Source organism: Taurulus bubalis (genome assembly GCF_910589615.1).
Source record: "Taurulus bubalis genome assembly, chromosome: 1".
Classification (NCBI taxonomy): Eukaryota; Metazoa; Chordata; class Actinopteri; order Perciformes; family Cottidae; genus Taurulus; species Taurulus bubalis.
In genome coordinates this window covers 1,398,722-1,412,310 of record NC_136589.1, presented here as the reverse complement: position 1 = coordinate 1,412,310, position 13,589 = coordinate 1,398,722, and the positions used below count along the sequence as shown (strand labels likewise).

The 13,589-nt window shown below is 43.0% G+C and overlaps 1 protein-coding gene across 1 annotated transcript; it reads right to left on the bottom strand.

Moving 5' to 3' along the window:
• Positions 1-936: 936 nt before the first annotated feature.
• Positions 937-11,951, bottom strand: cyp27a3 (cytochrome P450 family 27 subfamily A member 3). The gene is made up of 9 exons (XM_079218518.1): positions 11,815-11,951; positions 10,274-10,464; positions 8,080-8,279; positions 6,402-6,599; positions 5,203-5,366; positions 2,694-2,860; positions 2,279-2,360; positions 1,983-2,189; positions 937-1,182 (listed from the first exon to the last, which is right to left on the bottom strand). Exons 1-9 carry the CDS (start codon positions 11,926-11,928, stop codon positions 1,048-1,050), a joined length of 1,458 nt encoding a protein of 485 aa, XP_079074644.1. The 5' UTR covers positions 11,929-11,951; the 3' UTR covers positions 937-1,047.
• Between the last annotated feature and the right edge of the window lie 1,638 nt (positions 11,952-13,589).

The window sequence follows — 13,589 nt, the reverse complement described above, 5'->3', positions numbered from 1 at the left end:
GGATTGTATTACACTTCATTGTTATTTTCTTAATTATTTAATTGTATTTAAGTTATGAAATTGTATTATACTTTATTGTTGCTTCCTTAATTACTTATTTAATTGTATTTAAGTTTTACAATTGTAAATTGTATTTTATTGATCATCTACTTTATGGTATTTATGAAGTCTGTAATGTTTCTCTACAGAAGACGATGAATATGTTTTATAAAAGTACTCATACTGAATATATGGACCTTCACCAGTTCATTACTGACATTGACATGATTATTTATTGTTTTACAAGTTTTATGAAATGTCATGTTTAAATATGCAAATGGTGTCATGTTTAAATATGCAAATGAGGTGCAATGTTTAAATAAGCAAATGTAGTGTCATGTTTAAATATGCAAATGAGGCTTCATGATTCAATATGCAAATGAGGCATTACGTAATGGGAACAATTGGTGAAGTTAACAGAAATCTGCAGACACAAACAGACAAGTACTACAACTACAACTACAGACAAACTACAGACAAAGTAGTAAAATAAAAGTTTTATTTCCACTAGAACAAAAACTGCCGTGAGTTGTTTTTAAGTCGAGCTACAGTGTTGGAAAAGTACTTTTCATGAAATGTATTGACAGAAAGAAGAATGGAGAATATGTTCTTTTGATTCTCATTTATTGATTGATTGATTCTTTCATGATATCTGGAGAGCAGGACAAGCAAACAGTGTAATAAGACGACGTAGATGCTCTCCTGTCGGGTTTGAATCTGCAGGAACAACGTTCTGCACACAGAGAACTGCAGCTTTGGACTCTGCATAGTTTCTGCTGCGAGACGTCGTCCCTGACAACTAAAAACACTTCATGTGTGGGTCTGAAGCTAAATAAATCTCTGGAGCCGCCGTTCATATTTACATGAAACAACAAACAGAGCCGGTCCGGCCTGCTAACCCTTCACGAGCCGGCTGGTCCGCGTCCGGCGGCTCTGACCCGCATCAGGTGCATTCCTCAGAGCAAAGCTGCTGGGCGGCAGGAGCCTCGCGGTGAATACTAAAGGGCTTCAGAGGAGCGGCCGCCTCGCTGCTCGGTCCACCAGCTGCAGGTTGATGGGCGTCGCGGGGCACAGCAGGGTTCTGGTGATGGGCTGCACCGCGCCGCCGGCCGGGTCCGGCCTCACCTCGTAGGTCTTCATCAGCTTGAGGAAGAGAAGAGAAGAAAGGACGTTCAGACCTCCGTGTGCTGGTGATGTGTCACTACGGACTCATTCTCATTGGAATGAAAAAGACAACAGAGAGAAGCATGAGACATAAGTCCTCTAACCCTTGATATGTTCTTCAGGTGATGTTGTATTGTCTTGATATGGCTGTTCAGGTTGAGGTCTGAATCCATAACTACACCTAGATTTCTGGCTTGGTTTGAGGTTTTTAACATTAGTGACTGAAGCTGAGCGCTGACTTTCAATCGTTCGTCCTTGGGACCAAAAACAATTACTTCTGTTTTATCTTTATGTATTTGAAGAAAATTCAATGCATTTAGCCAGCCCTTGTATATGATCATAGTCCCCTGGTGATGTAGTTATGTAGATGTGTGTGTTGTCTGCATAATTATGATAACACACGTTGTTGTTTTTCATAATCTGAGCCAGTGAAGCATGTAGATGTGAACAGAAGAGGCCCCAGTATTGAACCTTGGGGAACACCACATGTCATCCTAGTCAGCTCTGATGTGTAATTAGCTACCGACACAAAGTATTGTCGGTCCTTCAAGTAGGATTCAAACCAGTTAAGTGCTGCGCCAGAGAGTCCTACCAGACTTCAGTCTGTCTAGTAGTATGTCATGATGGACCGTGTGGAATGCAGCACTGAGATCCAGTAATACCAGGACCGAAGTTCTGCCACTTTCTGCCATTTTCGGAAAATGAATGAAAAAGATCCAACAAAACTTCTATCTCCAAATCTCCAGAGAAGCAGCAGAACTGAATGGAGAGGTTCTCACCCTGGACAGCAGGAGGTACATCTCCAGCTCGGCCACCCGTCTCCCCAGACACGCCCGGATCCCGAAACCGAACGGCACCGAGCCGAACGGGTGATGCCTGGACTTCTCCTGGGCTCCTCGGAGCCAGCGCTGCGGCAGGAAGGAGTGGGCGTCGGGGTAAATGCTCTCGTCGTAGGACACGGCGTAGTGGCACAGGTGGAACAGCGTCTGTGGGTCTCAAACGAGCATTCGTCCTTACAGTCAGATTATTTTAGATGAAGCATCAAAAGGTCCTTTTCTCACTGAACGTTACTCACGTCTTTGGGGAAGAGATAATCTCCGACCACGATCTCATTATCAACGGACATCCGAGCGTTTCCTGGTACCACAGGATACAGCCTGGTGACCACAGAGCAGCTTCAGCTAGAAACCAGTACCTCCAGCAGCTCTAGGACTGCCACTAACTTCACACATGAAACCAGTACCTCCAGCAGCTCTAGGACTGCCACTAACTTCACACATGAAACCAGTACCTCCAGCAGCTCTAGGACTGCCACTAACTTCACACATGAAACCAGTACCTCCAGCAGCTCTAGGACTGCCACTAACTTCACACATGAAGGACTTTATTGTCTCTGTTTGACACAATGTGATCACTAGCTTCATAAAAGCCCTTCTAGCCACAAACTAGCGTCCTCCATAAACATTCTGATACTTGCTGCTCAGTCTGACCGAAGCGTCTCTCTGATGACGGCCTTCAGGTACGGCATCTGAGCGATGTCTTCGCTGTTCGGCACCTTGTCCCCGGGACAAACGCTCATCACTTCCTGGTATAGTTGCTCCTGGATCTCTGGCTGCTTCGCCAACATGTACAGACACCAGGAGACGGTGTTGGAGGTCTGCGACAGAGAGGAGGACACGCTGTTAGTGTCTAGGTTATATGTGTCAATGGCCACAAGACAACCACAAAGAGACACAACCAGACTACAAAGAGACACAATATAACAGCAAAGATACCAAAACAGCTGCAAAGACACAAAAAGCAACAACGCAACTACAAAGAGACACAAATGGACTACAAAGAGACGAAAAAAACGCTGCAAAGACACAAAAAGTAACAAAATAACTACAAATAGACACAAAAGGGCTAAAGAGAGACACAAAAGGATTACAAAGACACACAAAAAGCAACAACGCAGCTACAAAACGACACAAAAGTTGTAGTTGCTTTTTGTATTATTGTTTTAGTATCTTTGCTGTTATTTTGTGTCTCTTTGTTGTCTGGTTGTGTATCTTTGTTGTCTTGTTGTGTCTCTGTTGTCTGGTTGTGTCTCTTTGTTGTATTGTTGTGTCTCTTTGTTGTCTGATTGTGTCTCTTTGTTGTCTGGTTGTGTCTCTTTGTTGTATTGTTGTGTCTCTTTGTTGTCTGATTGTGTCTCTTTGTTGTCTGATTGTGTCTCATTGTGTCTCGTTGTGTCTCTTTGTTGTCTCTTTGTTGTCTCGTTGTGTCTTTGTGTTGTCTTGTTGTGTTTCTTTGTAGTTTTGTTGTTTCTCTTTGTTGTCTCGTTGTGTCTCTTTGTTGTCTTTTTGTTATCTCGTTGTGTCTCGTTGTGTCTTTTTGTTGTCTCGTTGTTGTCTCGTTGTGTCTCTTTGTTGTCTTTTTGTTATCTCGTTGTGTCTCGTTGTGTCTTTTTGTTGTCTCGTTGTTGTCTTGTTGTGTCTCTTTGTTGTCTTGTGCGTCCTTGGGTTTCATGAAAGGCGCTATATAAATCCTAGCTATTATTATTATTATTATTGTTGTGTCTCTTTGTAGTTTTGTTGTGTCTCTTTGTTGTCTTGTTGTGTCTCTTTGTTGTCTCGTTGTGTCTCTTTGTGTCTCTTTGTTGTTTCGTTGTGTCTCGTTGTGTCTCTTTGTGTCTCTTTGTTGTCTCTTTGTGTCTCTTTGTTGTCTCGTTGTGTCTCTTTGTTGTCTTGTTGTGTCTCTTTGTGTCTCTTTGTTGTCTCGTTGTGTCTCGTTGTGTCTCGTTGTGTCTCTTTGTTGTCTTGTTGTGTCTCTTTGTGTCTCTTTGTTGTCTCGCTGTGTCTCTTTGTTGTCTTGTTGTGTCTCTTTGTTGTCTTGTTGTGTCTCTTTGTGTCTCTTTGTTGTCTCGTTGTGTCTCTTTGTTGTCTTGTTGTGTCTCTTTGTTGTCTCTTTGTTGTGTCTCTTTGTTGTCTCTTTGTTGTGTCTCTTTGTTGTCTCTTTGTTGTCTCTTTGTTGTCTTGTTGTGTCTCTTTGTGTCTCTTTGTTGTCTCGTTGTGTCTCTTTGTGTCTCTTTGTTGTCTCTTTGTGTCTCTTTGTTGTCTCTTTGTTGTGTCTCTTTGTTGTCTCTTTGTTGTGTCTCGTTGTGTCTCTTTGTTGTCTTGTTGTGTCTCTTTGTGTCTCTTTGTTGTCTCGTTGTGTCTCTTTGTTGTCTTGTTGTGTCTCTTTGTGTCTCTTTGTTGTCTCGTTGTGTCTCGTTGTGTCTCGTTGTGTCTCTTTGTTGTCTTGTTGTGTCTCTTTGTGTCTCTTTGTTGTCTCGTTGTGTCTCTTTGTGTCTCTTTGTTGTCTCTTTGTGTCTCTTTGTTGTCTCTTTGTTGTGTCTCTTTGTTGTCTCTTTGTTGTGTCTCTTTGTTGTCTCTTTGTTGTGTCTCTTTGTTGTCTTGTTGTGTCTCTTTGTGTCTCTTTGTTGTCTCGTTGTGTCTCTTTGTTGTCTCTTTGTTGTCTTGTTGTGTCTCTTTGTGTCTCTTTGTTGTCTCGTTGTGTCTCTTTGTTGTCTCTTTGTTGTCTCTTTGTTGTCTTGTTGTGTCTCTTTGTGTCTCTTTGTTGTGTCTCTTTGTTGTCTCTTTGTTGTGTCTCTTTGTTGTCTCTTTGTTGTGTCTCTTTGTTGTCTCTTTGTTGTCTCTTTGTTGTCTTGTTGTGTCTCTTTGTGTCTCTTTGTTGTGTCTCTTTGTTGTCTCTTTGTTGTGTCTCTTTGTTGTCTCTTTGTTGTGTCTCTTTGTTGTCTCTTTGTTGTCTCTTTGTTGTCTTGTTGTGTCTCTTTGTTGTCTCTTTGTTGTCTCGTTGTGTCTCTTTGTTGTCTCTTTGTTGTCTTGTTGTGTCTCTTTGTGTCTCTTTGTTGTGTCTCTTTGTTGTCTCTTTGTTGTGTCTCTTTGTTGTCTCTTTGTTGTGTCTCTTTGTTGTCTCTTTGTTGTGTCTCGTTGTGTCTCGTTGTGTCACACTCACCGTGTCGACTCCCGCCAGCAGGAGTTCGGTGATGCTGCCCAGGATCTCCGTGACCGTCATCTGGTCGCTGAGCAGCAGGTGAGTCAGGTACGCTCCCTCCACGCTCTGGTCCAGGTGCAGCTGGTCCTGGATCTCCTCCATCTTCTGCTGCACCAGCCTTTCAGCTACGAGACACCGGAGACACCGGAGGAGGTTCATGACCAGCACGCCACCCTCTGGGCCACTAGATGGCGCCATAGAACACACTTTCTCGTGGAGCGCATGGAGGGAGGTGGACTTTGTGACTTTGAGGAAGTCACGAATGTCTAGTGCCCTTGAAATGGTTTGATAAAGCAAGCGACCTTGAAGCTTGAGCACTCGCAACCTTTAGGGAGCAGAGGACACCATGGGACGCTTTGTTCTTTAGAAATATCCTTTAAAAAATATACTACGCAACGAAGATCGCCTGTTCTGTTCGAGCGAGAGCTCTTCAAAGACGACTGTTCCGTGTGCATCTGGAGCCGACTGTATCATAATATTATAAAAATAAGTCCAAACAGCGTTCCGCCATGACTGATGACCATGTGGAAGCCTGAGGCTGAGCAGCAGCTCCTGCTGTCCATTCAGTGACGTCATCAGAGGAACATGTAATGACCAAATATTTACAGAATTATAATTATGCTGTGTCATAAGGGTTCATGCAGTTTTGCAAGGTACGCCAATATTGTAAATATAAAGTATACTCTGTATATTTATACATTAATAATGCTATATATATATTTATATATAGGTATTTACCATTGTTAATGTAGTATATATATATATGTAGATCATTTTAAAAGTGTGGGCAACCCTGCAGTAAACCATCAAAAACACTAAATATTATACTTTTTATAATTTTTTTTTTATAATTTTTTCTTCATGAAAACACCCGATTCAAATGATTAGCACATTAAAGATTGTATTTGTATTGATTAAACCAAGTCAGTGGTTTTAATGATGCATTATAATGATTCTCGGTGACTGAAGCCGTGTTGTTTAAATAATGTGGCCTTGACTTGATGCTATACTATGAATAGAGACATAAACATCCACGGTATAGATACTCGGACCACAGCACAGGGTTTTCATATGAACATGACGGTCAACGTATTACATCCATTCATATCGTTCTGTAGCTAAATGTCCGAAGTCGAGCATCAGTCCGATCGGCCGCTCACCGACTTTGAAGAGCTGGTCCCAGGCCGCCACGAACTGCTTCCAGAAGGGGAGGTAGGGCCACATGGACTTGGGGAAGAGGACGACGATGGGGGAGAGACGGAACATTTCCCCCACGGAGAAGATGAACTTCTGGGTTTCTTCGGGCACCTCCTGGTTCATGCAGCCCATCCGGGTCTCAAACAGCACGGAGCTGATCCCTGCACAGAGGAGCCGATAGAGGTGAGAGGCTGCAGGTGTCTGAGGGACAGAGCACTGGTTACACTGTGGACACAGGGAAGTGGACACCATGCCCTTATAAGGGCTTGGTGAACAAGTCTTTAAATAAACATGAATCTGCTGCTGTCGGGTCTTGAGGTCAGACTTCTGCTTTCGCCTATGGAGTCAGAAGAATATGAAAATAAATGTGGAATGAACTACTAACTGGACAACCTGTCCCAGAGCTGAGGGCCGGCAAAGCAAACCCAGGATCAGCCTGAGACCTGAACCTGGACTCTGGACAATAGGGAGTTCAAAGTTCACGGATGTCTTCCGGCGCATTGATCCAGCAAAGCTTAGAGCTAAGCTAAGTCAACATTTATATAATAATAAGTCAACATTTTAATGGATTCTACAGGAAATTGGTGACCAATGCAGGGTGGGGCTGGGGTGATGTGAGGTCTCTGTAGCGGCCGGCTGCAGAGCTCTGCACAGTCTGAGGTCTGTCTCCATCTCTGGCTCTGAGGCCAGGAAACAAGGCATGCAGTCCAGTCGGGAGGAAATGAAACCGTGAATCATTTTCTCTGTGTTGCTGCAAGATAAAATGTCTGATGTGTGAACGCTTTGAGAAAAGGGTTAAAGTTCATGTCATTATCTAATCAGCCGTCGAGGCCAAAGACTCAACGTCAAAGTCGACCAACGGAAAGAACCGATCTCACAGCTCAGGATCCTCTCTCCTCCTGAAGAGAACCTTACATCCACATTTACAAACTACTAAGACTTGCATTATATTATATCGTCATATATATGTTACATTTGACTTTCTTCATCATGAGTACTTTTACTTATATCGTAAGTTCATTTTCTTCTGCAAGACTTCTGTGCTTTTACTCAATTAGCTTCTTTCTTCTTATTAGGCATGTAAGTATTTCAATTTGTGTTTATTTGTTAGGATATTAGTAAATGTTTAATTGTTATTATTCATTCATTTTTATATTTATTTCATATATTATTTTTACCCCTAAGGAAAAATAAAGGGACAAAAATTACATAATTAATTAATACATAAAAAATCTTATATACACAATTAATTTATATGAAAAAATATCCATATTGAAAATATATATATACATAAACATATAAAGAAACTAATGAACACATAAATGTGAAAATAAATGGCAACGCTTCTAATAATTATTTCATGTCTATTTACTTAATTAAAGGATCTGAGTACTTCTTCCACCTGCATTACAAATGTCTCTTAAGTCATAAATTGAACCTGAGTTATAGTTTGCTTCTCATTCTGTGTTTTAAGAGTTGAGATAATGAAATGACTGATAAACCCTGAAGATCACCAGGAATAAAACACATTGTTCAACAGCAGTTTCTTTGACTCAAGCCAAATACGAGCTGCCGTTCCTCACTCCACATTATAATTAGTATGTTTAAACAACTGACTTTGTTCTTTTGTTCTCTGCTGACCTTCAAAAGCAAATTTGTAGAGTTCCGCCGTCAGGTCGTTGACCATCACTCCGCCGCCGCTGGTTTCCCTCAACCAGCTCACTCTGTGGAGGAAGTCGCTCACCACCTCGTTGATGGTGTCGGCGTACGAGGAGACGTGTTTGGGCTTCAACATCCGAGGATTCAGGATGCTGCGGATCCGCTGCCATTTGGGCCCCATTCTACAAACCAGGACCAACACATGCAATGAGATAGAGCCGATTGATAACGCAAACAATCACTCTATTTACTCTGAAAACATACAGTAACAAGGTTCAAACAGGACACCGTAGTTTGGTTTCATAAAAGACGGAGAAATACGGAATCCACACTGCTCCTCTTGAACCCGAGGTTCGACTAACGGTCGGAAATCCTCTCAGCACCCTGGAGCCTCCTCTTAGCACCCTGGAGCCTCCTCTCAGCACCCTGGAGCCTCCTCTCAGCACCCTGGAGCCTCCTCTTAGCACCCTGGAGCCTCCTCTTAGCACCCTGGAGCCTCCTCTTAGCACCCTGGAGCCTCCTCTCAGCACCCTGGAGCCTCCTCTCAGCACCCTGGAGCCTCCTCTCAGCACCCTGGAGCCTCCTCTTAGCACCCTGGAGCCTCCTCTCAGCACCCTGGAGCCTCCTCTTAGCACCCTGGAGCCTCCTCTTAGCACGCTCTGGTTCACTTTCTTGAAGATGGGAACCACCACCCCGGTCTGCCAGTCCATGTTCCCGACCCCCATGCGACATTGAAGAGGCGTGTCAGCCAAGACAGCCCAACAATGTCCAGCGCTTCATCCCCCCGGTGCCACCAAGGAGCTTTTTGACTCCCTTAGTGGCCTCCAGCAGGGATATGGGTGCAACCGCAACAAGTCTTCAGGCGCTGCCCCCTCTCCAGGAGACATGTTGGCCGGGTTTAGGAGTTCCTCAAAGTGCTCTTTCCACCGCCCGGCGATGTCCCCGTCTGGGTCAGCAGCTCCGCTCCCCTGAGAACAGCTTGGGGTAGGCCCTGCTTTCCCTTTCCTGAGCCGTTTAATGATTTGCCGGAACCTCCTGAAGCAGCTGAGAGGTACCGGCAGCTGTGGTGGTCGCGGACAAATACCGGCATCCGCAACCACCACAGCTGCCGGTACCAGTTAGCTGTTTCAGGAGACCCCTGAGCCAACCGGGTCCGAAAGGCCTCCTTCTTCAGCTTGACGGCTTCCCTCACCCCCGGTGTCCACCACCGGGTTCTCGGGTTGCAGCCACGACTCGATGACCTTCTGGCCACAGCTCCTAGCGGCCGCGTCCCCAATTGTGGCTTTGAACATGGTCCACTCGGATTCCATTTCCCCAACCGATCAGGATATGTGAGACGTTCTTCTGAAGGTGGGAGTTGAAGACCTCCCGGACAGGATCCTCTGCCAGACGTTCCCAGTTCACCCTCACTACACGTTTGGGCTTGCCAGGTCTTTCCAGCCGACTCCCCCATCTGATCCAACTCACCACCAGGTGGTGATCAGCTCTGCTCCTCTCTTCACCCGAGTGTCCAAGACATACGGCCGAAGATCAGATGATACGACTACAAAGTCGATCATTGATCGGGCATCTAATCAGGATTCCTCCTGGACGCCTCCCATTAGAGGTTTTTCATGCAAGCCCAACTAGTAGGAGACCCTAGAAGACCCAGAACACGCTGGAGGGACAATATCTTCCAGCTGAACTGGGAACGCTTCCAGAATGAGCTGGACCACGTTGTGGGTGAGAGGCAAGCCTGGGTCAGACATAGTTAGGTTAAATAAAAGATGGTGGAAACGTCATGTGTAACTCACTGAATTATCATAATGTCTTCATCTGAAATCTGTTTCTCTGGACCAGAGGATCATTGTTATGCTGCGTTCACAACAAAAGAGTTGCGAATTTGCCACGCGAGTAGATTACATGTAAAGTCAATGCAATGCTAGTTTGCTACAGCGGGGACAACCACCGGAGGTAGAAGCGGCTTGTAACCCGACTTTTACGGTAGTGGTTATTTCAATGGTGGATGGCGGAAAAGGTTTTTACAGTGTTAAGCCACGGAAAAGCCGCGCCCCCTTTCCGCCGCGAATGAAGCGAATTTACCACATAAAGTCGAGCGGGTAAAGTCAGGCGGAAGAGCGTCGCGGTGTGAACGCAGCATTAGAGGATCTACATGTGAAGGTGGAGGATCACTCACTCCGTCAGCGGGCCGTGGGCCTGCTTCCTGAGCTCCCGGTAGCTCCTCCAGTGGGGCATGTCGGTCCGGACCGGGAGTCTCCCCTCCTGCCTCAGAACCTGCTCGATGAACTCGGCGCTGGCCACGTTCACCACCACCAGAGGGCCGTAATTTGACTTCCACAGAGGCCCGTAGATCCTGCTGTGCTCGATCTGTCAGACCAAGTTCTCAACATGATCAATTCAACATATCAGCTCCCGATCACTTTAAAAGGGTCAGATCCCCACAAACACAAAGAAGGACAGTGGGTAAAGGACAGACAGAAGGCATTCTGGGAGGAAACAGTGTACTAGCTGCCTGTAAAAGCTGCCTGGATGTGTGAGGAGGGCAATACTGGGTTCTGTCTTCAGCTGGACAGGAACTGCTTCAGGAAGATAAACAAATCTCTAAAACGCCTGGACACGGACACATAAAAGCCTATAACATGGACACTGAATGCTTTGGGCAAACTAAACTGTTTGAGAAGATGTAAAATAGGTTACATTTAATTTCTGTAATCTCAAAAGCTTTGCTCATGTTCATTTTCAATTGTTAATAAGAGAAATATGATGAAAATTCAAATACATTTCTTTACTTTTTATACAGTGTGTTAAGCCTTTATGACATAATCATTTTGAAAGCTACATTTCTCCTGAAAAAAGGAGCAAAATAATTTTTGCCAAAATACATTTCTTTGACATATTAATTTAAAATAAGACAAAATGGACCAGGCGGACAGTCAAAATTACAGTTTTAAGAGGGTTTTAATGGGTCAGTTATTTTCTAGTAATGTATTGGTGCCTCAGCTAACAGAATATTGCTGATATTTTACTTTTTTTAAGTGGAGCTTGTGTAATAATTAAGACCTTACTGCCTCTTATTCGTCTGTAAACAAGTTCAGATGTACATTTCTTCTTTCCTGCGAACTTTGATTTAAATATGAATTAATTAAGGTCCAGTATCTCCCTCTCATTTAGTCACATAATACATTTTTCTCAGACTTCCAGGAAGCCGCTCCTCCTATGCGCTGGTTATCAGGTTCATTCCTCAGTTGAGCTGACCTGTACCTTCTTTCATGGGTTCCTTCATTTAGTTTTCTCAGTCTTTGAAAGCAGTTTTTTTTCTTCTTTTTACTTTTTAATCAAATTCTCTGATGGTACAGCATGCTGATGGGGACTGGGATCTGATCCTGATCAATACGGTTGATCAGGATCAGACTGGGATCTGAGCTACGAGTTGCTTATAGACAAGTAATGAATTCATATGAATATTAGAATGTAGAAATACTGGTTTATTTATTCTAATATTCATATTAATTCATTACTTGTCTATAGATAACTCATAGCTCACATATGTATTAATAATGTATATTTGTATCATTTGCAATGACAATAAGATGATGATATTATGGTCTGTTCCCTTTGACCACATCATGTATTGTAACTGCTCCTTTAATAAATATGTGTGAAGTCCTGCTCACTGGGGAAAGTAGGTCAGAGGAAACAAACACGTTCCTCTCTCACCTGCAGCTGCTGCGTAGTCTGGAAATATCCCTTCACGAAGAGCCAGTTCAGGGACGTCAGGAGGCTGGGTCCGCCCAGCTGGTCCATGGTCTTCAGTACCGAGCTGGGCCCCATCACGGCGGAGCTACTGGCGGAGCTGCTGGGTCTACTGGCGGAGCTGCTGGGTCTACTGGCGGAGCTGGGTGCGTGTTTGTCCGCATGGTGTCCCGGACCCGGACCCGCCAGCCTCTGGACCCGGTCCCGCTGCTGGCGGGTCGCCGTGAGGACGACGCTCCCCGCGGGCTTCCTGAGCATGGTCCCCGGTAAACAGTCCGTTTCTCCGCGGCGGTGTGGTGCGACAGGCGGGCGGTGCTGGTCCGCCTGATGATGAGGATGATGAGGATGATGAAGAGTCCTGGCTCGCAGCCTTTATGAATCCTCTGAGACAAGGTGGACTTTGATTGGCTGCAGAGTCATACACTCTACTGATGTTTACCTGAAACACACAAACGATCAGATCAAGAATAACAAGAATAACTGCGACATAACGTTTCACTGAGAGACTGGTCATAACTCTTCTTATACAGCCAGATCAATAACTACAAGATCAGTAAAGAGGAGAACTACAGGATCAATAAAGACAATAACTAGAATCAATAGCTACAGGATCAATAAAGACAATAACTAGAATCAATAACTACAGGATCAATAAAGACAATAACTAAAATCAATAGCTACAGGATCAATAAAGACAATAACTAGAATCAATAACTACAGGATCAATAAAGACAATAACTAAAATCAATAGCTACAGGATCAATAAAGACAATAACTAAAATCAATAGCTACAGGATCAATAAAGACAATAACTAGAATCAATAACTACAGGATCAATAAAGACAATAACTAAAATCAATAGCTACAGGATCAATAAAGACAATAACTAGAATCAATAGCTACAGGATCAATAAAGACAATAACTAGAATCAATAACTACAGGGTCAATAAAGACAATAACTAGAATCAATAACTACAGGATCAATAAAGACAATAACTAGAATCAATAGCTACAGGATCAATAAAGACAATAACTAGAATCAATAACTACAGGATCAATAAAGACAATAACTAGAATCAATAACTACAGGATCAATAAAGACAATAACTAGAATCAATAGCTACAGGATCAATAAAGACAATAACTAGAATCAATAACTACAGGATCAATAAAGACAATAACTAGAATCAATAACTACAGGGTCAATAAAGACAATAACTAGAATCAATAACTACAGGATCAATAAAGACAATAACTAGAATCAATAGCTACAGGATCAATAAAGACAATAACTAGAATCAATAACTACAGGATCAATAAAGACAATAACTAGAATCAATAGCTACAGGATCAATAAAGACAATAACTAGAATCAATAACTACAGGGTCAATAAAGACAAAAACTACAGGATCAATAACTACAGGATCAATAAAGACAATAACTACAGGATCAATACAAACAGGATCAATAAAGACAATAACTACATTATCAATAAAAACAGAATCAATAAAGACAATAACTACGTTATCAATACAAACAGGATCAATAAAGACAATAACTACATTATCAATAAAAACAGAATCAATAAAGACAATAACTACGTTATCAATACAAACAGGATCAATAAAGACAATAACTACATTATCAATAAAAACAGGATCAATAAAGACAATAACTACATTATCAATAAAAACAGAATCAATAAAGACAATAACTATGTTATCAATAACTACAGGA

Bases quoted from the DNA above. Each gene is read 5' to 3' on its own strand.
- cyp27a3 (XM_079218518.1), bottom strand. From the start codon at position 11,928: ATGGGGCCCAGCTCGGTACTGAAGACCATGGACCAGCTGGGCGGACCC. The intron at 10,465-11,814 runs GTGAGAGAGGAA...TTGGTCTGACAG, and splicing joins AGACTACGCAGCAGCTGCAG to ATCGAGCACAGCAGGATCTA. The intron at 6,600-8,079 runs GTCAGCAGAGAA...TCCTCTGTGCAG, and splicing joins CTACAAATTTGCTTTTGAAG to GGATCAGCTCCGTGCTGTTT.